The sequence below is a fragment of the Lontra canadensis genome, unplaced genomic scaffold (assembly GCF_010015895.1).
Source record: "Lontra canadensis isolate GAN:19392208 unplaced genomic scaffold, GSC_riverotter_1.0 scaffold23, whole genome shotgun sequence".
Lineage (NCBI taxonomy): Eukaryota > Metazoa > Chordata > Mammalia > Carnivora > Mustelidae > Lontra > Lontra canadensis.
In genome coordinates, this window is record NW_022631017.1 from 11,899,168 (window position 1) to 11,924,935 (window position 25,768).

At 44.4% G+C, this 25,768-nt stretch overlaps 1 protein-coding gene across 1 annotated transcript; it reads left to right on the forward strand.

Annotated features, from left to right (window-relative positions):
- Positions 1-214: 214 nt before the first annotated feature.
- PXT1 (peroxisomal testis enriched protein 1) lies at positions 215-25,768 on the forward strand. The gene is made up of 4 exons (XM_032861955.1): positions 215-239; positions 8,942-9,187; positions 14,286-14,416; positions 25,379-25,768. The coding sequence occupies exons 2-4, from the start codon at positions 9,109-9,111 to the stop codon at positions 25,766-25,768; spliced, it is 600 nt and encodes a 199-aa protein (XP_032717846.1). The 5' UTR covers positions 215-239; positions 8,942-9,108.

The following is a 25,768-nucleotide window of genomic DNA, read 5'->3' on the forward strand; positions in this document are numbered from 1 at the left end:
AGTACTCATCAAACATACTGAATATATACTGATGGGGGAAATTTTCTGAAGATGTATTTTTCAACAGGGAAAAAACATGAAGAAAAAACATGATACCATTGTTTGTGAACCTAAAGAACTTCTGAATGCCAAAGTAACAAATTGTTGCAAATCCCTGTGGGTGAAATACAGTTTTCAGAAGGAGTACATGACCTGACTTGTCAGCTTCCAGACAGTTTCAGCCATGTCAAGGGACCCAGGTAAGATATTATTTGCATTAAGCTAAGATAAATATTCTACTTAGCATGTGTTTTTCTTGGTATTGAGGACATAAAATCGGGCCTTAAATAGATTAATTAAACATTAACTGTAAGAAGATAGTGGTCAATCTATTCATCAATGTTCTTAGGTGGTAAAAATCTAAAACTGACATTGCCTCATAAATCTCTTAGTGTCTGTTAGCTCTAAATTGTTGATGTGACAACTCATTAAGATGATCCAAAATTAACTAAAATAGATCAAATTTGCCTTCTAATAGAGATTTGTCTTTAACTTGACCGGACAAAGTCAACATTGTTAAGTAGAGAAAATTCAGTGTCGGTTCCTCTTTGATTTTGCCAGTATAGGAAAGAACATGAAGGAAATATAAACATGAATTTTTGTTTTGCAAAAATTTGCATGATTCCTAAATGTCCCTGAGTGTTGGAAAATTAAAGTCTCATGTTCTGAAGGGCACTAGGGTGTTGGGATTAAAGAAGCTAAATTTATGGGTTTTAGACTTTTAGGTTAAGAATATGCTAGACAAAAAAAAAAAAAAAAAAAAAAGAATATGCTAGACACCTGGAAGGAATAATTAAAGCTAATCTCAGACTATTCTCCAGTTTTAAAAGAATAATATGCTACTGAGAAAGTGGACATTCAGGCATCGTGATCGCCTCTTGCCACATATCAAATATGGTACATTTTCCAGAAATAACTGGATTGACTAAAATAACTGAGTTTTGATCTGTGCAGGTGTCAACAATGATTTCTCAAAGCCTGAGATTCTGTCACCTATGAATATATCTTCTAGAACATAGATTTTTTTTTAATTGAGATGTAATCTGTACACCATAAACTTCAAACTTTTAAAGGGCAAAACCAATGGTTTTAGCATATTCATCAAGTTGTGCGATCGTTTTCACTATTCTGGAACTTCTGCTTTATTATAAAATTTTCCCAGTGTTTCCACACTCAACTATACCCTTTGAGCCTCACAGAGCCCTCCTCAGCAACTTCTGAGGTTCCCTGTGGCCGGTTGCCAAATTTAATCCAAATTAGAGTTTCACCTCAAAAGCAGAAGCAGGGTGAAGAATAAAGCCCCTACGTTTGAGTTATACAGTAACAGCCAACAATCTAATTTACGTTTGTTTTCGCGCCTAGAACTCTCATTTTACTCTGTATGCGAAATCTTATTTGTGACAGGAATTTTAGTCAGGGGCGGGGAGCGGGCCACCGGCGTGTTAGAAAAACAAGGGATCCGTCAGCGTGAGGTGGGAGCAGACACAAGCCCTCCACCGCCCTCACTCTCTTCCCGGCTCAGGAAGCGGCGGCGCCTTTGTCCCCTCTTATTTTCGGGCATTTAGAGGCGTGGAGACAGAAGGGGCCCTGAAGGTGTCAGAACAGCATCAGGAACGCCCAGCCGCAGGGTAACGGGAGGCGCGGGGCAGTGTATTCCGGGGTTCCAGCCTCAGAGCTCCCGTGAGCGCGCCGGGGGCCAGCAGCTAGAAGGCGCTTCCCAGACCGCGCGGAAGACCGATTCCGGCCGCCGCGACTGCCGTGTGTGCCCCTCATTGGCCACAGCGGGACCACGTGACCTCTGCCGCCAAAATCGCCGGCTGGAGCGCGCGCTTTCCCGCGGGACAAACTGCCGGCGGGGCCCACGGCTTGCAGGTCCCGCGAAGGTCGGGGAGGTAGCGCAGAGGATCTGCGGAAGCTCTCTGGTTGGGAACCCTATAAGGGAAGAAAAAAAAAAAAAAAAAAAAGTCTTAAGTACTGCTTCACCTAAAACTCCTACTGAGGAAGCTGATCACTGAAAGGTCCCCTTATGCCCCCTTTGCTTCTTGGATACAGACTGAAAGTGGAAATCCCCAGTCTTTGGCGACTCGCTGAAGCCAAAATGTCTCGGCTACTTTGGGGAAATAGACACGTTTGAAAGTATAAGTCTTTGGAGAAAGAAAACACAATTTCTGTCAGGGGAATTTTTTTTTTTTTAAAGGTTTTATTTCTTTATTTGACAGAGATCACAAGTAGGCAGAGAGGCAGGGATGGGGGGGGGCGCGGAAAGCAGGCTCCCGGCGGAGCAGAGAGCCCGATGTGGGGCTGGATCCCAAGACCCTGAGATCTGACCTGAGCGGAAGGCAGAGGTTTTAACCCACTGAGCCACCCAGGCGTCCCTGTCAGGGGAATTTAAAGCCGCTTTTTAAAAGAAAATTTGAGGAGATGCGTAGATCTTGGGAAATCCGGAGAGACCACCCTGATAGGTCGTTTAAGGGAAATCAGAAACTCTGGGGAAAACAAAACGTAATAAGAGCAAAAAGAGGGCTTTTCCACTTCTAAAAATGTAATAATTACTGGCAGGAAAGGGTAGAATTATGTATATGTGTGTGTCTGTACGTATGCGTGTGTATGTAGGTAGTATAAATGCGATATATTGATTGTAGAAGTCAGTAGAGAATCCAGTTACTCAGCCTCTTTCTCCCTCAGAGAGTAGATTGGATGCTCATTTTGCCCCTCTCTCTTTTCTTCTAAGTCTCAAGTGTCCTCTTTCTCCAGAGGGACACATTTTCTTTTTTTACAAATTAAAAAAAAAAAAAAATACCAGGGTCTACTAAGTTCCAGATGCTGCTAGGTACTGGGGTGACAGTGGTGAGCAAAAACATTAACAATCTCTTCCGTCCTGGAGCATATGGTCGGGTAAAGGAGGCAGATAGTTCCAGATGCTATAATGGGGCTTTGATCTAGCAGGGAGTTGAGAGAAGGCTTCCCTCAAGATTAATCCTGGACTGAGATCTGAAGGAGGCAAAGGGAGCCTTTTGGGCAGGGGAGAGCTGATAGTCTCTCCTCTTCCAATGACTGCCCATCTCTCATTTCCACTATACATAAATTATCTTGGCCTCTAAGTTATCAAAGACACTTCTTTTTTCTTTTAATTGTTAAGTTCTTAGGGAGTAACTCATAACTAATAATTACTGTTATAGACCATGTACAGTACAGTATGTACAGTAGGTAAGTATATAATACACACATCTAATATACATTATCATCTCTTGTTTTATATAATAAAAGCATGCAATGATTTTTTAAATTCCATTTTATTTATTTGAGAGAGAGAAAATGAGAGAGAGCACAAGCAGAGGGAGGGGGGAGAAGCAGACTCCCCAGTGAGGAAGGAGCCCTCAGTGGGCTCAATCCCAGGACCCCGGGATCATAATTCGAGCTGAAGGCAGGCACTCAACCAACTGAGCCACCTAGGCATCCCAAAACATTCAATGATTATAACAAAATTTAGAATATGATGTATCTCAGTAGAACTAAAAGCTCTATAGATATTCACAGTGGTGAGAGATCACATTATTTTGGAAGATTCAAAAAAGCCATATTGAGAAAGTATTTTTTGAGTTGTGATTTAAAGGTAAAATTTGGTCAAATAGAGTAAGAAGGCTGGAGAGGTGAGTTGAGATATATTCTAAGGACCTTGAAAATCAGTCCAAAGAGTTTATAGAAACTAAATAAAAATGTTCTATTTCACTTTTAAGGACTTTCCTGAGATATTTTTTCTTTTCTGTTTACCTTAGAAAATTTAAAATCTGCAAAAAAGTTGTACAAATGAGGGACATTTGGGTGGCTCAGTTGGTTGGGCCGCTGCCTTCGGCTCAGGTCATGATCCTAGCATCCTGGGATCGAGTCCCAGGGGATCCTTACCCCGCAGGAAGCCTGCTTCTCCCTCTGCCTCTTACCCCTTGCATGGATTTATCATTTTTTGGTGGAGGGGGGAGCACATTTGCTTTATCTTTTTATCTCTCTCTTTCTCTACCTCCCTATACACACATACTCACAAACCCATGTACAGATGTTTTTCTTTGCTACAAAGAAAGTTATGAGATAAAGTTGTAGATCTACTAACTTCATCTTTAAATAATTCCATTTCTAAATAATTTGTCTCCTAAGAACAAATATTTTCCTGTATAACCACAATAGAGTTATGACATTCTTGAGATACTTTCTAAATTTAATTTTGAGTATTTATGTTAATACATTAATAATAAATGGTTACTAATTTTAAATGGCTTTTTAACAGTGACTAAGATATTAAGTGCTATAGAAGTATTTGCTTATAAAAACATATTTTCATGGGTGGAAAATTAAAGAATATGAAAATTTTGGCATATGGTGAAGAGTCTTGCGTTCTTGTTCCCTGTCCAGTTCCCATTCTGAAGACTCCTTATTGCAGGCAACCATTGTTCTTGATTTTGGGGCATTCTTTTTTTTTTTTTTAAATAAAGATTTTTATTTATTTATTTGACAGACAGAGATCACAAGTAGGCAGAGAGGCAGGCAGAGAGGAAGAGAAGCAGGCTCCCTGCTGAGCAGAGAGCCCGATGTGGGGCTCAATCCCAGGACACTGGGATCATTACCTGAGCAGAAGGCAGAGGCTTTAACCCATTGAGCCGCCCAGGTGCCCCTCTAGAGGTTTTTTATGTAAGTATGAGCAAATGTGAATATAGATTTTTATACCCCTCCCCTTTTTTAGAGAAAAGGTAGCATTCAAAGCACACTGTCCTTACTTGTTTTCTCAGTTAACAGTATGATTTGTAGATATTTATCCATTAATAGTTACAGAGTGTCATTTTTATTTACAATGACATAATATTCCATTGTGTGAATATAGCATAATTTATTTAAATAGTTTATTCTTGATATACATTTAGATTGTTTCCAATCATTTAATATTGAAACTGTGCTACAACAAATTTGCATTTTGCATTTGTAAACCTTGCACATATTTGCATTTGTAAAAATTGATTGATACATTGCCCCCCTCACCCAGAGGTTGTACCAATTTCACTCCCACCACTAACTGCGGGAGTTTCTTCAGGCTTTTGATAAGGTTCTATACTGAGAGGTAAAATATGTGAATCTGAATTATTGTTGATATTTTACAAGTTTAAATGAAAGATCTGTCTTCAAGAGAAACTAAAAGGTAGGGCGTTCTTATTCTTATAGAATAGCCAACGTTTTTCATATAACCCTAACCTTATTTTCTGTCCCATTCTCTCTACCCCCTCATGCAACTGCATCTTTATAACCATAATCAATAATATCTGTTGAGGACCTTCCATGTGCAGGGCACTGAGCGAGGTCTCAGAGTTATGAAGTAGATACAGTCCTCAAGGAATACACCGTTTAGTTGGTCAGACATGCACAAAATATTATTTATTATGTTGAGTTCTGGAATGTAAAACACATCCCTAGCTTTGGTACATTTAATCCTTTATTGCATCCTATCTGCATGTCCTTTCTTTTCTGCCCCTTTGCTTACCCAATTCCAATTGAGCTATTCAAGTATTGTTGGCTTCTCTATAGCTCTTCATTTCTCCCATTGTCCATTACTGAAACATATCCAACTTGTATTCCATCTTCCTAATGCAGATACTGGATTTGGTATTTCCCAGGTGTCAGTGAATTGATCAGTTAAACTAATAGATGCAGATCGTTATGCTTCTGATTGGCATGGGCAGGGCTGGTCCTAAACCCATTTTGAAAAGGTGACCTCCATTTGGAGGGTGTCCCTACTCAGTTGCCCTTTCTTCTCTCTGGGTGACTTCTCTCCTGGGTGAGCTCTCAGTCCTCACTGGTACCCTCACATAATCTTTGATTGGTGTCAACTAATTATTAGGGTGTTATTTCAAAATGGTCTGAGATGAGAATGTCATTAATGTGTATAGCGTTCATGATACTCTTGAAAACAACAATGGAAACTGAAATGACAGGTAGTATGGTTGCAATTTTTATCAAAGGGCCATATATTTCACCTACTATGTAATTCACCTTCTCTTGCCTGAGGTGAGTTAATGCACTGAGACCCTGGCCCTCCCTACCTCCTATTTTCTCCCTTCCCCACTTAACCCTGTTGTAGGGTTCAGGAATTCTGGAGCCATTGCCCTTACAGCACTTTTTTTAAAAAAGGCTTTTAAAAAAATTTGTTGTAGAGAGAAAGAGAGATAGTGAGAATAGAGAGAGGGACAGAGGGAGAAGGAAAAGGAGAGGGAGAGAATCAGAATCCTTGCTGAGCACGGAGCCTGCCATGAGGCTCCATCCCAGGACCCTGAGATCATGACCTGAGCTGCAATCAAGAGTTGGAGGCTCAACAGACTGAGCCACCCCAGGTGCCCTCAGAGCTCTTTACTTTTGAACCCAGCCAGGCAGCCATGGCTCAGTGGCTTCTGGCGGTAGGACAGGGGGCCTGTGAAGTGGGGTGGGTAATCTCCCGTGCCCTTGGACACTCTTCCCGTTGTCTTTCCCAGTCCTCTCACAGCCTGGCTGTCTCCTTGTGAAAGATTTTGTTTTCTAACTGTGTCACCCTGCATAGGTGATGCTCCTTGTAGTCAGGCAGAAGTGGGTCTCACTGGCTGCCCAGAGTATGTCAACGTGTGGGTTCAGGTAATGATGCTGTGTTTTCATTGCATTAAAATATTTTTTCCAAGCACTCATGTCCATGAGAACAAATCAACTAGTATTAGAGAGGTTGTGGTAAAAAGGGCCTGAAGCAGTGTCTGGTACATAGAAGGCCTTCTATAATATTTATTTATTTAATTTATTTATTTGACAGACAGAGATCACAAGTAGGCAGAAAGGCAGGCAGAGAGAGAGGAGGAAGTAGGCTCCCCGCCAGGCAGAGAGCCTGATGCGGGGCTTGATCCCAGGACCCGAGATCATGACCTGAGCCGAAGGCATAGGCCCTTAACCCACTGAGCCACCCACGTGCCCCCTATAATATTTATTGAATGAATGAATGAATGAATGAGTGAAGGAAGGCTAGGTTAGTATCCAGTCTCTCCTTTCACCTCCACCCCCCGCCCCACTGTCCCATTTCCAGGAAGGAAACTTTAACTGGCTCTGTTTTCCAGTTGTGTCGATTAGTGAGTCTCAGTGCTGTAGGCTAGGATCACCTGGGGAGCTTTAAAAAAAAACACCAATCTGTAGTTTTATTCCCAGACCAAGAAAAAAAAATTTTTTTTAAGTCTCCAAGTTGATCTTCATGTGCAGCCAGAGTTGAGAACTACTGTTCTAATAATGTGTGTTTATTCTTCTATCTCTTGGTTTATCAAATTGGTGCCATCCATTGCTTCTTTTCTCCCCCCATTGATTCTTTAACATGACAGATGGGGTTTAGTTCATACTATACCCTCTCTTCTCATGGTTGACAGTTAAATTATTGTAAAACTTCCATTTGTTGTCTTTGGAAACTTCAGTAATTTAAAATCCTCTTTCTTATTTCATGTATTTTTAGCACTGTCATATGACTCCCCATTTTATAAGACGCAGATATTAACTTCCCTGTCCTCTGTTCACTTGGCCTTCCATACCCTGCTCTTTGTCCCTTACACTTTTTTTTATTTTGATATAGCTGGAGTCATTAACATTTATATTCTCGCCTCCAGCCACAACAACTCTTCCATACTTTGTCCATCAGCTGAGTCCAAAAGTTAGAAACCAGTAACCTTGGTTTACATTTTTATACCTATGTAACTATCATCTAATACCAAGTCCAGTGGTAGTAGCTAAGATATATAACATAAAGCTTATTATATACCTGGCACTTTGTGAACATCGTTTTTAATATTCGTAACAATCTTGGAGTCCTTTTTAACAAATGAGGAAACTGAGGCCCAGAGAAGCTAAGTATCTTGCCTAAGAATAGGAAATTAGAAAGTAACTGGGCCAAGCCTTGATGCTTCCCCTATGGGAAGATAGGATAAAAATGTCTTTTCTTTAGGTTCAAATTTAGGACACCTACCAGCTGGAAAGAGAATGCCCATCAAGAATATATACACATTTTTTCCTTTCTCTTTTTTTTGGGGTGAGGTTGGAGGTGATGGTTGTCTTTAGCCCCTATTATGCAACTCTGGTCAGCCTTCTTTTTTCCATTTCTGCTAGTGACAGATTTCAGCCACTTCAAGATCCCCCCCTTTCTCAGCAGATGGCGTAGTTTTCCGCTTCATGTACAAAACTGAAGTCATTGGGGTAAACACCTAATTTCCTTCTCCCTTGCCCCAGACTTCTGTACCTGCACGTCACATCTTACCAACTATTCTATCTCAAAGGAAGGGTGCGCCACCCTCCAGCTTCGATTCAAAGTTAATCTTTCCATGTGATTTCATTCTCCTTTGTCCCAAACCTTTGGGACTTGGCCTCAACAATTCGCTCGGCTCTATGTTCCATTGCCATTATTCCTGCTCTAATTCCTCCCCTCAACCTACAAAACCTGCTCAAGACTCTCAACCTAGAAAATTCCTTCAACACAACTCTTCCTCTTGCCACTGTCTGTTCTCTTTCCATCATGGGCACCCCTTGGAAGAGTAGTCTATACTTCTTGATGCTACATCTAGTCTGGTGGTTCAAATTCACACTTCACTGTCATGCAAACTTCCTTCTGTTCAGCCTTCCTGCATGGCCATTTTTCTTTTGCTTTACTTCAATCCTGGGTGATATCAGCAGTTCTTTTTAAAAAGAGCAGTTTGTCCTTGGTGAGAGACTTTGAGCCTTTCTGAGATTGACCAGCAGTCCCGCTAAATTGAGGCAAACTGTTTTGAAATTATTATTCAGCTCGGGTATTTATAGCCATCGAACATTTAACTATAATATGTTGACTTGATGTCCTGTGAGATGAGGCAATGACTGTTGATTTTGCATTTCACAGATTTAAATGTTCAAAGTACAAGCTAATGGCTTCAAGCTCTCCTAAAAGAAGTTCCCTTCCTCAGCTAAAAGAAAAGGTCCCGCTGAGTTTGAGATGAGGACTTGCATTCTGGAAAAGGTGGTTTGTCCCTGTGAAGGGGAGGTATCTGTTTTCCAATCTGGAAGCAGATGGTCCAGCATAAAGAGAGGCCAAGACTTCAGAATCCTCACACTCATTTCTGTCCACCCGTTGTGTCAGTATCCAAAGGTAAAAGGTTATGCAAGGCTCTGGGATTAGGGGTTCTGGCTACCAGCAATAAAATCCATACGTGCTAGAATGACTTTTTCCCTCAGAGTAATCACCTCCCAGTCATAAAACAAGGGACAAAACCTGCGATTGTTTGAAACCTTGTCCAGTCATACAGGTAGAGTACCAGGAAGTGGAACACAGAGGAATATCCTGTTGAAAGGACCTAAAAAAATGATTCCTTTATTTTCAACTTAAACCACATTAAAATTTGCTTCACATTCAGGCCATAAACTTCCTGTATGACCTTTTATTGTTTTCTGGACTTTCTCACTCCCTTTCCTTCTCTTCTCCCACATGATTCATAGTTTCCATTTCTTTGAGTTTCCCCCGATTTTCGTCCATACCAGTTATTCTACTAAATCTCACTTGCTCAAGGGTCTGCCCTTCCAGAGCTGTTCTCTGGCTCTCATCTAGTCTCTCTCTGGGCCTATTGTCCCACTGTCATCCTGGGACTTTCCTTCATGTAGGTTGGATTCACCTTCTGCTAAATCTTCTTTCTCTTTCTTGGTTTAGTCATACTCTGTGTTATTGGAATACTCCCTCCTAAGGAATTTTGTATGGGAGAAAAATTCTTGAGCCTGTGCAGATCTGCAAATGTCTTCATTCGCCTCTCATGTATGACTGAGAGTTCAGCTAGACATGGAATTCTAGGTTGAAAATAATCTTTTATAGAAGTCTTGGGGCAAAAATGGTTCCTTTATATTCTAGTATGCATTGTAGTTGGGAAGTCAGTGGCCAAACTAACCTGTGTTTCTCTTTGGAGATTTTTAGTGTCTCTTATGCCTAGTGTTTTGAAATTTTAATATGTTCTGGAGGTGAGGTTTTTACTTCCCCATTTGTTGTGTTGGGAACTTGGAGGGGCGTGTGTGTGTGTGTGTGTGTGTGTGTGTGTGTGTGTGGCGGGGTGCGGGGTGCGGGGTGTGGGGTTGGGGGGTACTTTCTAATCCGATGTTTGGTGTCCTTCAGCATTGGGAAGCTCTCTTAACACTGCTTGCTTTGAAATTTTCCTCCTCTGTTTCTCTCTTTCTGGCCATCCCATAAATCAAATGCTCATCTTTCCATATTGACCCTCTATATTACCTATCTCTTCTCTTGTATGTTTTACACCTTCTGATTTTTTTTCCCGAGTGATTTCCTTGACTTAATTTTTCAGGCCATCCATTGTCTTTTGAATTTTGGCGATCATATTTTTTAAATTGGAAAGATTTTGTTCTAGGATTGTTCTGTCTTCATAGCAGTTTCTTTTTTTCTTGAATGTAATATTTTCTTAAATCTCTCAAAATATATACATTAGAATTGGCAAACATTCTCTTCCATTTCCTGAATTACGTGTATTCTTCAGGATTAGTTTTCTTTGTTTTTCTGGTATTTCTCTTGCATTCTGTGGTCCTTCTCAATTGCCTAGTGATCCTTTATTTTAAAGAAATTATCGACTGGGTAGCTGGTGTGGGTTTTTTCTGCTGTTGTGCGAGTATGAAGGAGGTAGCAGTAGCTAACATTTATGTAGTGTCTATCTATGTTCCGGACACTTCCTTGTGAACTCATTCAGTCATCTCCCAAACTCTCTATAAGATACTTACTATGCTATTTCATGAGGTTTAATAATATGCCATTAATTGTAAAATATACCATCATTTTGTTTACTTCTGAAAGGTAAATATCATTGAAATATGACATGCCATAGGTTTTAAAACACATTCTAATTTTGGAGACATTACAAAATCTTATGGTTGATGAAATAATACATTACTATTCCCCTCTTACAGTTGGAGGAACTGAGGCACAGAGAGATTAAATAACTTGTCCCTGGTTACACAGTATTACCTATAGTGGATTTTACATTTGAACCCAAGGGACCTGGCTTCAGAATTTTACCACTATGATTAGTTGGCTCCCCATTGAGTGAGGACTCAAATTGGGGCGTAGGAGGGCTCTGAGTTAGGGGGACTTTAGGGACATGAGTTAGGGAGCTCACTTTCTGGTCCCAGGTCCTCCAAATGCTACAACAAGGAGACCTTTAATTTGAGGCACCAACATTCATAAAGAAGCTTTAGTTTTCTCCACAAGATTTGTTCTCTTCCATTAGAGAAGAGTGGCCTGGGTTTTTCTTGCCTGAAGTTTGTGCTGAGTATAGTGGCCTGCGGGTGTCAAGGGTACCATGTGGTACAGTTGATCCCCATCAGCCTTCCAGTCAAGGTCATGTCTCCTTCTCCCAGCCCTGGGGTTTTAGTGGAGTAAATGGGCTTCCAGGCCTCAGGAGCTCCTGTGGTGAGACAGTCTTGGCACTTTCTCTGCCTGGCTCATTTGTCCATATCTTGTCTCATCTGCTTTCTGCCTTCCAGAAACACGTACACATCTCTCATCTGCTGTTGATCCATTTCCCATTCTTCTCACTGTTGTGGTTTTATTCTAATTTTATGCATTCATTTTGGTGGTGTCTTGGGAGGGATTAGGGCCAATGGGAGGCCGATGCTTATGTCCAGGCTTGAGCCGGAAGTCTCTAGAACTCTATTTTTAGTGAACAAAATCAAGATTATGAAAGCACGATCACCATAGGAGAAATTAAAATAGGCACAGTATAGCTAGCAGCAGAGAAACACTTATAAAACCTTAGAAGTATGTTTGCTTAAAAGTTTTCCCAAGTGCAGCTGAAGGGACAAAGTTTTCTACGTAAGATTCTCACCACAGCAATATTTTTTAAAGTTCCAGTACATTGGGGCTTATTATTTGCTTTATGAAGGAATTATTCTTGCAAAAGATTAACCACGTGATTGTCCCAAATTTCTCAGGAGGCCTTTCAGACTATGAATTTTATTTTCAGAACACTGTGTGGATATCTACGTATATACATTCACACAACTTTTCAGCACAGAGCAAGATACTTTTTCCCTCTGGATATTAAAAATTCAATTCTTGGAAAATACAGCTTTACTTTTATGTTTAATTCATTTTGGTCATCTTGTCACAAGACCTCTTACTTCTCTGATATATGGTTATTTTAGAGCTTTGATTTAATAATTTCTTTCCTCAGGGTGGCTGAGTCACCCAGTCTTTCCTGGGTGGCTCAGTCATTTAAGCATCTGCCTTCAGCTCAGATCATGATCCCATGGTTCTGGAATAGAGTCCCGCATCAGGCTCCTTGCTCAGCTGGAAGCCTGCTTCTCCCACTCCCTCTGCCTGCTGCTCTGCCTACTTGTGCTCTATCTCTCCGTCAAGTAAATTAAAAAAAAAAATCTTTAAAAAATAATTTCTTTCCTGTAATCTTATAATATTTCTTATAACATGGTGGCATAGGTATTTTGCTGTGTAAATATCTGTAGGACAGGGATATTGGTCTCTCTTTAGTCAGCAGATGATCCTGACTAAACAGGTTGAGTACAGCAGAGCCTTGAAGACATTTTGCATTCAACTTTTTAAAAAAATATTTTATTTATTTGAGAGAGAGAGTGTGTGCACGGGAGCATGTAAGCACAAGCGGTGGGGGGCGGGGGGGGGGGCGAAGCGGAGGGAGCGGCAGAACGGGCAGACGCTCCCGAGCAGGGAGCCCGATGCGGGGCTCGATTCCAGGTCACCACCCCGGGATGGTGACCTGAGCCAAAGGCAGGTGCTTAACTGACTGAGCCCCCCAGGTGCCCCTCCATTCAAATTTTAATAGGAATAGATAAATGACCAGAACCAAAACACAAGCCACTAGTACCAGGAACCTAATTTTTTTTTCATTTTATTATTTTTAAAAGATTTTGTTTTTAAGTGATCTCTACACCCAGCATGGGGCCCAAACTCACAACCCCAAGATCAAGAGTCATGTGCTCCACCGACTGAGCCAACCAGGTGCCCCAGGGACCTAATTTTTAAATTTTGCTTTCAGAGTCTGTCCTGAAGCAGCTGTATAGCCAACATAATTTCCTATACAGTTTTTCCTACATTTTACAGCTCTGCACAATGATAATTGATATGATATTTGATGACTATTCGTTTGGTTGCAGGGAAGAGAAACCTATTCTAGTCACCTCCAAAAAGCTGTGGTTGCTGGTGAGGATGTTTATGAAACAGAACTGAACTTGGTGGGGTCAGGTTCTCAGGGAATTCTGGGGCCAGTCTTTTTTTTTTTTTTTTTTTTTTTTTAATCTTGCTTTCCTAGTAAGTGTCTGGTGGCTTAGTTCTTCTCTGTCAACCAGCTTTCTCCATCTCTCCTTTCAGTGTTTCCTTCCCTTTCATAATGTTTGCTTACAAATGGATTTGACTTACCCTAGGCCCAACATAGTCCTGTAGCATTACTGGTCTTGCTGCCGATTTTTTTCTTAGTCTCCTGAACACTGAACAGAGAGGAAGGGACCCTCTTCTCTTTAGGGGCTGGGTTATGACTACCTGGCCAGCAAGTGAGTCGTGGTTCTTGGGTCAGGTATCCATCTCTGATCCAAACAGCTGTGGGCCTGAGGTCAGGGTGAGGACATGGAAGAAGGAGCTTGACTGCTTAGGCAACATGGCAGATTCTATTGCAAGGGGGTGTGGGCAAGTCAGACGATGATTGGCATCTTTAATGATGCTTGATTTCATTGTTGGAAAACTTTTAAGTATGTTTGGAACAATTCGGATGCATGAATCCATGTTTTAAACTGTAAATTGCATGAGACTAAATACAGATCAAGATTTTCCACCTGGAAAGCAGGGTAGTGCCTGGATTGAGATGTGCTGTAGGTATTTGTGTTGGATTTGAAAGACTTAGGTATAATAAAAAGAATGCAAAATAATATCAGCAATAATCTTATATTGATTATACATTTAATGATAATATTTTGGATATATCATTTTAAATAGAATATATTACTTATGTTACACTAGATGTTACTACTAGGAAATTTGAAATTAGTATGTAGTTTGAATTATATTTTTATTGAACAGAGCTAATCTATTCCAATATAAGACTCTGCTTTTCTATAATCATTGATGATGAGATTTCATCCCTCTCGTTGTCTAATAAGACAGTTTTTTATGACTAGTGGCGAGGGGTTTACAGATAGTTAATAATCTCTTCTGAACTCTTCTGCCCATGTAGGTCACTATCTGCCTTCTCAGCCCAAGGAGAGTAGCAGTGGCCAGAACCATCACCAGGAGGAGATAATCCACAAGTTGGCCCTGCAGTTGAGAAACATCGGGGACAGCATTGATTGTGGGATGGTTCAAGAGGTGGGTCTTCCGTTTCCCCAGCAACAGCCAGTCAGGTAGCCAGGAAGAGCAAAGAGAACAAGGGCCATCAAGTGGCTGAGATGCCCAGGAATTAGCAGAACACATGGATTAATAACATCCAGATCATGAAACCTTAGATCTGAAAGTTGTGAACCTGAGTCAAAGCCAGTATTTGATCTCACACTTGCTACTCAAACTGTGGTCCGCAGAGAGCTAGACAGCAGATGCGGCATTTGGCAACTGGTCAAATGTGCAAAATCTCAGGCCCCAGCCCCAGTGCTGGAATCAGAATCAACTTTTTTACGCATGCCCTGGGAGATCTGTGTGCACATTAAAGTGTGAGAATCGTTGCTCCCCACCCTCAAACTGGGGGGCCTATTAGATTCACCTGCGGAGTTGTAAGCACTATAGCTGCCTGCGCCCCACCTTGAGAGATTCTGACTGAGTTAGCCTGAGGTGTGGCCTGGGCAGCCAGCGGTTTAAAGGCTCCCCAGGTGAATCTAATGCTCAGTCAGGGAGGAAAAAAAACCTCAGCTTTCCTGGTGGTTTTCCCCCTTGAACTATCTAGAGGTGATGCTCTAAGCCCTACTCCTGCTGGTTTCTTTGCTTCTCCTGGTTATTACGAGAGATACTAAGGGAAAACAATAAAGAAGAATGATTACTGTTTGATGTCTTAGAGGTGCTCAAGTCCACTGGGACCAACCTATTGTTGGCAGTGGAGAGAGAATGATAGGTGGGTTCCATGGAGGGTGAGGGGGCGGCGGGTGGCGGCCCTCACAGCCCAACTTCTTTTTTACTTTAATTAATTAATTAATTAATTAATTAATTAATTAATTTTAGAGAGAGAGAGCAAGAGAGCGCACAAGCAGGGAGAGGGAGAAGCAGACTCCCCGCTGAGCAGAGAGCCCAATGGGGGCTCAAATCCAGGACCCCGGGATCATGACCTGAGCCGAAGACAGACAGACGCTTAACCAACTGAGCCACCCAGGCATCCCCAGAGCCCAGCTTCTTTCCTCAGATGGACCTGTCCTGTGATGATTTCTTGCTTGTCGCTGCTGCTGCCATCACACTGACTTCAGGGGGTGCCATGTCCTCTTTTAGGGTCTGGTCCAAAGGCGGACCATATTCAGCCTTTCCTTCAGAGAAAACATTCCCTGTTTGTCTCATCAGACAAAACACGAAAGAAAGCTCCCAGAAATATCACACTACTAAAAATAAGAAGGAAACCAAGAGAAAACAAAGAGAGTCAAATACAATATTTGATGGACCAATTTCATTCAAACACATTTTATTTAGTGCTTACTGTATGCTAGACTCAGTTCCAGGTGTTGGTAGCTAGAACAGAGAGCAGGATGGAAGATGAGGCTGCTCTCATTGAACTAGTAATGTAGGAGGGACACAGTAAAGCCGATGACTAGCCAGACAGGGATGCAGGCTCAAAGCAGGATTGGAGATGCTGAGTGAGGCAGAGTGACTTTGGGGAAGGCCTCCCTTAGGGAAGCAATATTTGAACAGAGAGTGGCAGTTGGGGAGTGAGCCATCAGAACACGTGGGGAAAAGTGTTCCAAGCTGGGGGACAGGGAATGCAAAGTCCTTGTGACAGCAACAGACTTAAAGCAACGCTAGGAGGCCAGAGTGGCTGGAGTGGAATGAGCTGAATTCCAGAAGTTGGCCTCGGTCTTAGAGACAGTGGTCAGGTGTCTGCGTTCTACCTATGCATAAGGGAAGCTTCCGGGGAAGGGAAGCAGCGAGTACCAGGTGCTGGTTTACATTTAGAATGGGGACTGACTCCCTGGGCAGAGAGTAGGCTGTTGTGAAAATCAAATGAGATAATCCGTGTAAATCACTTAGAACCCAGCCTGACCCACAGAAAATGATTGCTAAATGTTATCTCAGCCAAAATATTAATTTGTTTTCTGGCTTTGCCCTTTTCATCATTGGAGTTGACCACCTCTATGCTTTTACCACAACATCCTCCTCATAGTCACCATTTTCCTTCCAGGCTCCAGTCTTTTCTCTAGGAAAGTTTTCTCTGATGACTGTACTTTATGAATTCTAGGAAGGTCCTTAGCTCAACATTCCTGCGTCTTTATCCTCTAATTCTGAGTACTCTATTTTTTTTCTCTGAATAGGAGAAAATAGAGGAGGACAAATCACAACACCTGTTTTCTTTTTTTTTCTTTTTTAAGATTTTATTTGTTTACTTGTCAGAGAGAGCGAGCACAAGCACACAGAGTGTCAGGCAGAGGCAGAGAGAGAAGCAAGGCTCCCTGCTGGACAAGGAGCCGGATGCGGGACTCAATCCCAGGATCCTGGGATCATGACCTGAAGTGGAAGGCAGTGGCTTAACTGGCTGAGCCACCCAGGCGTCCCACAACACCTGTTTTCTGTATTTGCCTCACCCCAGTCAAGAAGGCACTGCTCTACATAACCTCCTATTCCATTTTTCTTCCTTCCTTTCTTCCTTCCTTTTTTCCTTCTTTCCTTCCTTCTTTTCCTCTTTCTTCTTTCTTTCTTAAGATTTTATTTATTTGAGAGAGAGAGAGAGAGAGAGATAGATCAGGAACAGGGTAGAGGGAGAAGCAGACTCTCCACTGAGCAGAGAGCCTGATGTGGGGCTCAATCCCAGGACACTGGGATCATGAACCCAAGGCAGACCCTCAACACACTGAGCCACCCAGGGGCCCTATTCCGTTTCTTTTTATTGCTGAATATTATTCCATTTTATGTATTATCCATTCATCTGTTGATAGATATTTTGGTCGTTTCAACTTTTTGACTGTTAAGAACAGTGATGCCATGAACATTTGTGTAGAAGTTTTTGGGTTGACATACGTTTTCAGTTCTTCCTGGAGCATATCCAGGAAGTTGCTGAGTCACCGGGCAGCTTTACATTTAACTTTTGAGGAACTTCCTGATGGTTTTCCACAGTGGTTGTATCATTTTACATTGTGGCCCAGCAGCAGGATGGGAGGTGACAGTTTCTCTATGTCCTTGTCAACATTTGTTAACTGTCTTTTTTATTACAGCCAGCCTGGTGTGCAGAGTCTCATAGTGGTTTTGATTGGCACTTCCCTGATGGTTAGTGTTGTGTATCTTCTTATGTCTTCACTACTCTTTAAAAAAAAAAAAGATTTTATTTATTTATTTGACAGAGAGAGAGAGATCACAAGTAGGTAGAGAGGCAGCAGAGAGAGGGGGAAGTAGGCTCCCCGCCGAGCAGAGAGCCCGATGCGGGGCTCGATCCCAGGACCCTGAGACCTTGACCTGAGCTGAAGGCAGAGGCCCAATCCACTGAGCCACCAGGCACCCTCTCACTGCTCCTTTGTATATCTCTTTGGAGAAATGTCTATTCACATCCTTTGTCTATTTTAAAATTGGGTTATCTGTCTTTTTATTATTGAGTTGTAGGAGTTCTTTATACATTCTATTTGCAAGTTCCTTTTCAGATCTTATTTGTACATTTTCTTCCATTTTCACTTTTTGGATGGTGTTCTCTGAAGCACAGAAGTGTTTAATTTTGATGAAGTTCAATTTATCTATTTTTACTTTTGTTTCTACTGCTTTTGGGGTCATAGCTAAGAAACCATTGCCTCACCCAAAGTCATGAAGATTTACATCTATGAGTTCTTTTAAGAGATTTATAGTTTTAGCTCTTCAATTTGGGTCTTTGATCCATTTGAAGTTAGTTTTTGTATATTGGGATGAGTTAAAAATTCATCTTCATTCTTTCGCATATGGGCAACCCAGTTGTCCCAGCACCATTTGTTGAAAAAAACATCCTTTCCCTGTTAAATTGCCTTAGCATTCTTGTCAAAAATCAATTGAGCTTAAATGCGAGGGTTTATTTCAGGACTCTCCATTCTATTCCATTGATCTACATGTCTATCCTTATCCCTGCCCTAGCTTTCCCTGAAGCATATTACCAAGCTGGCTTTGCCCTAGACTTTTAAAAATATCTTTTCCTGGACAAGAACACCTATAAATAGAGCACAGTACATTTAAAAAATAATTTTAAAAAAATTCCTCCGAAGTTTGGCTCTAGAATGTTCAAGACTTTATTCTGCTGCTTGAAGACTTAAATGAAGCAACTTTAATAGAATTTCAAATCTGGAATGGTATATTTAATATATACTCATCACTTATTTACCTTTTGTATGCTGTTTAATCAAGTGGTCACATTGACTCTCCAATCTATTTCGATTTGGCAGAAATCGATTTGGCAGAAATCGATTTGGCAAAAAGCTCGTGAGAATTGACCAGAAAGCCCCAGTGAACTGGCTTCCTGGGAGCTGCCTGGGCTTAGCCCAGGGCTGCAGGGTGTCCCCCGACAAAGCGCTCTAAAGGGCAGGTGCACGTGCAGCCCTAGTCGCCTCTGAATGGTGGCCAAACCCGCCCTCTACTCAGTGCTCCCAGGAGCCTGCCTCAGCATCAGCAGCTGGGGCCTGCCACGCCCCTAGGCCCAAACCCTAACCCAGATTTGGGTTCTCAGGCTTCCGTCCCCAGAGTCCTGGCCCTCAAGCCCTCCAGATTGGGGATCCCTGAGCCATATGGCAGGGCACCGCCTGCCACCCAGGAGGAAACCATACCTTTGGCAGCTGCAGGAAACACTCAGAGTGGGAGAAACCTGCATGCCCACTTCAGGCCACCTCACCTTTGGCGCCCCCTTCTGCCAAAAAAAAGCTAGAGACTGAGGCTCACGCTCACACCCTAACTCACCTCTGCACCCCGGGGAGCTTGCCTGGGGGGGTGGGGGGGCTCCAGGAGCCGGCTCATGGTCTTGCACAGCTGCAACACGCACCTAGCGAGAAAGTGCTCTTAGCTCGGCGCGGCGAGGCCCCAATGGCGGCCCAACAACGCCCAATTCTCAGGAGCTTTCTACCCAAATCGATATCGATTTGGGCAGAATGCTCATGAGATTTGGCTGGAAACCCCTGGCGGAAGTCACTTCTGGCTGTGGGGGCCTTCAGGGGAGCCACCTGAGCCTGCCAGAGGTCCAGAGTGGTTGAGTGGTTGGGGCTCAAACTCTGTGAGAAAGCATTCTAAAAGCCAGGGACAGGAGTGGCCAAACCCTCCCTCTACTCAGCCCCCTGGGGTTTCATTTTCAGCACTGGCAGATGGGGCCCGCCGTGACACTAGGCCCTATCCTGAACCCTAGGTTGGGTTTTCAGTCTTCCATTTCCAGGGGCCTGTCCTCCAAGCCCTCCAGATTTGGGACCCAGGAGCCCCACCCCAGGAGTCCGCTTTCCACCCAGATGGAAGCTGTGCCATTTGGAGCTGTGCAGAACCCTTCAGAGCTGGAGAAACCTGTATGTCCCCCCTGAAACCTACACCCCCACCTTCTGTAGCTCCCTGGCTACAAACCCACAGCCTGACATACCTCCTGACCCTGCCCTCAACTCAGCAGCCCAGGGAACCGGCCCCAGCACTGCCAGATCATGCCTTAGCTTAGCTCACCTCAGGGACCCCTGTCAGCTCAAGGCAGACTTGGAACTCCCTCTGCCACAGAGCTCTGGGATCTCCCTCCTTCTTCCAAAATTACACTGGCCCAAGTCTTTCATGAGAAAGGGAGAAGGCTACCTCCTGAATGCTTAACACCTCCTTTCCTCTTCTGTCACATTTCTCTCCACCTACCTGTGTACCTGGGCAAACTGTAAGGAATGTATCAATGGAACATGTACATGCTCTGAGATCTGAATCTTCCATGGCAGCTTTTTTTTTTTAAGATTTTATTTATTTATTTGACAGACAGAGATCACAAGTAGGCAGAGAGGCAGAGAGGCAGGCAGAGAGAGAGAGGGGGGAGTCAGGCTTCCTGCTGAGCAGAAAGCCTGATGTGGGGCTCGATCCCAGGACCCTGAGATCATGACCTGAGCTGAAGGCAGAGGCTTTAACCCACTGAGCCACCCAGGCGCCCCCCATGGCAGCTTTCTGAGGATTCCTTATGCAAAAATAAACTAGTGTATCCTACCACAGTGTATTTGAAAATGATCGTCTACAGAATAGGAGAGTGAAAATCACTCCATTTTTACCTCACTCTTCATGAAGCAGAACATGGTCTTCTTTTCTTCATTGACTTCAATTCCAACTCGTTTCTGTGCAGTGGTAAATCCTTTGCTTCAGGGATAGGATTTTGCGATTTCTCACTTGCATAGAACACCCAGAGCTCATCACAGCAATTGCCCTCCCTAATAGCCATCACCCATTGAACCCTTCCCCCACACCCCTCTCTCTAGCAATCCTCGGTTTGTGCTCTAAGGTGGAGTCTGTTCCTCATTGGCCTATCTTTCTCCCTTCACTATATTCATCTGTTTTCTTTCTGAAAATTCCATAGGAGTCAAGTCATAGGGTATTGGTCTTGTCCTACTGATTTTGCTTAGCTTAATCCACTCCAGATCCATCCACATCCTTGCAGATGGTAAGATTTCATTCTTTTTGAAACTGGGTCCTATTCCATTGTGTATAGATATAGATAGATATAGATATAGATATAGATATAGATATAGATATAGATATAGATATAGATCACCCACATCTTCTTTCTCCATTCCTCAGTGAATGGACATTGGGACTCCCTCCATAGTTTTGCTACTTACTGTTGATAATGCTGCTATAAACATCACGATGCTTGTACCCCATTAAATGTGCATTTTTGTATACTTTGGGTAAATACCTAGGAGTGCAACTGCTGGATCCTAGAGTTCAGTTTTTAGCTCTTGGAGGAACCACCATACTTTTTTCCAGAGTGGCTGCAACAACCCACATGCCCACTGACGGTGCAGGTGGGTTCTGCTTTAAGCAGAATATCATCTACCAGCAATTTCCTAAGGAGGAAATGGAAAACCTGTGGGATAACCTGACTCACCCAGCGTCAGGCACGAAACTCACCCCAGGGTTGCTGATGCCAAGCCCCTTGAAACCACCAGCATGCCTCTATCCAGGAGAATTCCCAAAGAATCTCCTTCTGACTTCAGCACCCATGAAACTGGGTGTCCCCAGCCCAAGTTCCCGGATGGTGGCAACACATACGTAGACAGAAAGCGCTCTCAACAGCGGGCACGAGTGTGGCCTGAATTGCTGCATGATGCTGGCCAATTCTCATGAGCTTTCTGCCCAAATTGATACCGACTTGGACAGAAAGCTCGTGAGAATTGGCCAGAAACCCCCAGAAAACTCCTTTCCAGCTACATGGACCTTCAGGGGACCCAACAGGGCCTGGCCCCAGGTCCTGAGTTGGTCGTGGCCTGAACCATGTGAGAAAGTGCTCTCAAAGCCAGGTGCACACATGGCCAAAACCTCCCTCTGCTCAGCCCTCTGGGGTGCCAGTCTCAGCACTGGCAGATCGGGCCTGACATGCCACTAGGCCCTAACCTGAACCCTAAGTTGGGTTTTCAGGCTTCCATCCCCAGGGGCCTATCCCCCAAGCCCTCCAGATTGGGGACCCCTGAGCCATACCACAGAACTCCGCCTGCCACACAGAAGGCAACCGTGCCATTGGGAGCTGCACGAAACCCTCATACCTGGAGAAACCTGCATTCCCCCCTCAGGCCACCCTGACCTATGGTGACCCCTTCGAACCACGTGATGCTCAGGCTCACGCCCTCCCACATCACAGACCCCAGGGAGCTTGCCTCCACGGGGGCCCTCAGGGGAGCCACGTGGGCCCATCTCATGGACCACATGGCCACAACATTCACCTATCGAGAAAGCGCTCCCAACACCAGGTGGGTGCCCAGCCAGAATCACCGCCCAATGCCAGCCAATTCTCATGAGCTTTCTGCCCAAATCAACATTGATTTGGGCAGAAAGCTCATGAGAATTGGCTGGAATCCCCGGTCGAACTTGCTCCCAGAAGCGGGGTCCTTCATGGGAGCCACCTAGGCCTGACCCAGGGTCCTGCTTGGTCATGGACGGAAGCCTGTCTGAGAGGCTTCCGTCCAGTGTGGCCCATGTGTGGCCCAGATCTCCTCCGAATGCCTACCCAACCTCCCTCTCCTCAGACCCCCTGGGAGACCCACTGGGAGGTGAGGCCTCCATGCCCCTTGGCCTGAAGCCCAACCCTGGGTTGGGCTCTCAGGCTTCTGTCCCCAGAGTCCTGGCCCTGAAGCCCCCCAGATTGGGGACCTCTGAGTCACACCCCAGGAGTCCTCCTGCCCCCCCCAGGAGGAAACCATGCCCTTTGGAGCTGCACAGAACCCTCAGAACAGGAGAAACTGCGTGCCCCACTGAGGTCACTGCCAACATTGGCAGCTCCCCTGACCACAAACCCGGAACCTCATGCCCTCCATTAACCCCCTTGGTGATCCTGCCTCTGTACCCACAGATCTTTCCTGGACTCCCAGGCTCTCATGGGACTCTTCAAGAGGCATATTCTGAGAACAAAAGTCAGGTCAGGGCCACAGAAACCACTGGTGGTTATAATGAGACTCTGAGATGTCAGTGGAGTCCCAAGCCATAGGCCATCTCAGAGTTTGTCTGCAAAGACACAGTTGGTAGGAAACACAGATGCTGACAGAGGGTAGAGAAGATGGGAAAAGCTATGTTTTTTGTAGCCTAGGACAGGCCCGTGCCAGTGCCACAGAGGGCCCAGGAAGCCAGGTGCGCCATAACTGTGGAGGCCGAGAAAATTAAGGCCATCCCACCTCAAGTTTAGCTGATGTGGGAAACAGAGGGAGAAGAAAATCATTAAAATTCCTCACCTATTGACAAGCCCTTGAAACAGACAGAGTGGCTCTCCCCTGGGGACTTAACTGCCCTCACGCTGAGATTTTGCGAAGGACAATCCTAGCCTGACCGACCCCCTACCCCGACAGGTACAACCAGAATTCTGTAAGTCTACTTTAACAATTCCTTTAGGAAACTTTATCTCTAAACCTCCAAGATAGTGTTGAGAATCATTCCCAAGTATATGACCCACTGGTATACATCTAAAGGGTCTCACAGGAAGATTTTTATTATTGGTAATGAATAACCTTTTCCTCAGACAACAGCTAGCCCCTCAAGGTCCTGGAGACCTCGCTTCCAAAATTCCTTAGAGACTTACATCATCCATAACCCCCTTTGTCCTCACCCCCTGCCGAGTCCAACCCTACTCTGCCTTTAAAAACTCTGACTGTAATCTGGTTCGGGGTCCAAGTCCCTACTCCGCTGTGTCGTGTATACTTGGGCCCAAGTTTAAGCTTGTCAAATAAACCCTCACGTGATTGCATCGGTGCTTGGCTCCTTGGTGGTCTCTCAGACGTGAAAACTCGGGCACAACAATAACATTGCTGAGGGCTCATTCAGATTCGTCCTGAAGCCCACACATGCTGGATCCTCTTCTAACTCAGGAGAACCCTAAATGTGCTCATGGTCTTGGCCTGAACAAGATGACCATCAGTGTGGTATATAACCTGAAAGATATAACCACAAGGCAGTGGGGACTGACTCAGTTAAACAATACCTATGTTGAATTCCACCACAGACAAACATGTTGGGGGAAACTCGAGGCTGTCAGGGAAATGGAGGGGGGGGGATTCCTGAGGCCTTAACTTTTGGCCAATCTCACTATCATCTTTCTTTTCATTCAAGTACAGGGGCCGGGTTCAGGCAGGATAGATCACAGTGTCTTCCCACTCTGCCACTGGAAAGGAAGAGCCCTCTCCACTATCCAACATTTTGCAGATCTGGGGTGTGGGAAACTACCACCCGTGGGCCAGTTGGACCTCCCCCTATATTCTCGTAATCAGGTGTGGCTAGAACATTAGTTATGGATGGTCTGTGGCTGCTTTCAAGCCACAGTGCAAGAGTGCAGTCATTGTCAGAGTCACCATGTGGACTACAACACCTAACAGAAAATCTTTACAGAAGACATTACAGAAAAGTCTTTGTCAATCCCTGGTCTCAAAGATCGTAGGATCATGTCCCTTATTTGAGTAGAATGTAGCGCCTCTGGGGCAAATCTAATTTTTTCACTCCCAGAGACAAGGACTTACATCCTTTTAGCCATAGCGCCATCTCCATCCTCCTCTACTGACACCTTGAATGGCCCGTCTACAAGTCTGCAGTCCAATGGGAATTCACTGTCATTTCCATGGTAGTGATGTTCAGAAACGGAGCTGTAAGTGTGAGCTTGTGAGGGTAAGCGTGTTTCCTCTTTGGTAGCCACAGTGTGCAAGGAGAATACAATACAATAGCGTGCTTTCTGTCCCCCAGGAATGACCACGCAATGTGGTTGCATAGTGATCTCAGAAGGAAGCCACCTTCATAGAACAAAATTAATCTGCAAGGACTCCCAAGTCCCTTGTCCTGGACACTAGGTTCCACTGAGGCTGGGGGCACACAGAGGGGCAGAGACTCCCCCTGCCCATCAGGGATTTGAAGGACACCTTCTGTTCCAGGACAAAAGATCCCAAAACCATTCATCCACCTGTCACCCAGCCAGGCATCTGTAAGAGAGATCTACTCCAAGCAGAAAGGACAGACTGAGAGACAGGTGGCAGCCTTGTGTGACAAGTGCCACAACAGGGGACACTCAGGAGGACTGGGGGTGTGCAGGGTTGGACAACCTGGGGGTGGGGGACCAGGAATGCTCCAGGAGGGTGATCACAGCTGTGATGCGATGGGGGATCCTCTGGAGGACTGGGGGTATGCAGGGTTGGCCAGACCAGGGGACAAGGGGACCAGGGGTGCTCCAGGAGGATGTCACAGTTGTTCCCTTGTGTGGCTACACGTGTCAGTGTGACTGGGCATTGGCCAGGCTGGAAATGACAGCACAGGCGAGAGGTGGTGACCCTAAACTATCTCTTGCAAGGCAAAAGTTCGGTAACAAAATTTCTTACAGTACGCTTTCATGTCACATGCATCTGTGAGTCCCTAAAGCTGATTGTGTAGAACATGAAGTACGTAGTGGGCCACGGCTTTCAAACCTATGGTGCTGGCAGCAGAGCACATTGATATTTCTTTTGGCTGTTTTCACAGCAGAATGACTTTTCCCACCTTCATTTCCAATCCCAGGACAGTGAACGAAGGAACACAGACCTACACTTTGAAAAGTCAACACAAATCTGCAAACCCAAGTTCTCACAGGAGCTAAAGGTTCAGGACCAGGATGACAGAAAGGGGAGGCTGACAGCAAGGAACCAAAGGAACATGTCATGTGCATGGGAGCTGACCCACTTCTCTACCGTTGGAAGCAAGCCATACCTGACAGGAGGGAGTCCCACCTGCACCTGGTCCATCTGTTTGCTGCCCTTGAGCAGAGCGGAGGATGGGCTGAGCTGGGTGTGGCTGTCGGAGGGAGATGGCCAGCTGGCCACAGATGTTACCTGCCAAGCACATATAGGCCCATCTCCTGGTCCTCAGCTAAGATGA

Coding starts and splice junctions, on each gene's coding strand:
- PXT1 (XM_032861955.1), top strand. CDS start 9,109: ATGGTCCAGCATAAAGAGAGGCCAAGACTTCAGAATCCTCACACTCAT. Junction 9,188..14,285: donor CGTTGTGTCAGTATCCAAAG/GTAAAAGGTTAT, acceptor CTGCCCATGTAG/GTCACTATCTGCCTTCTCAG. Junction 14,417..25,378: donor ATTGTGGGATGGTTCAAGAG/GTGGGTCTTCCG, acceptor TTTTCACAGCAG/AATGACTTTTCCCACCTTCA.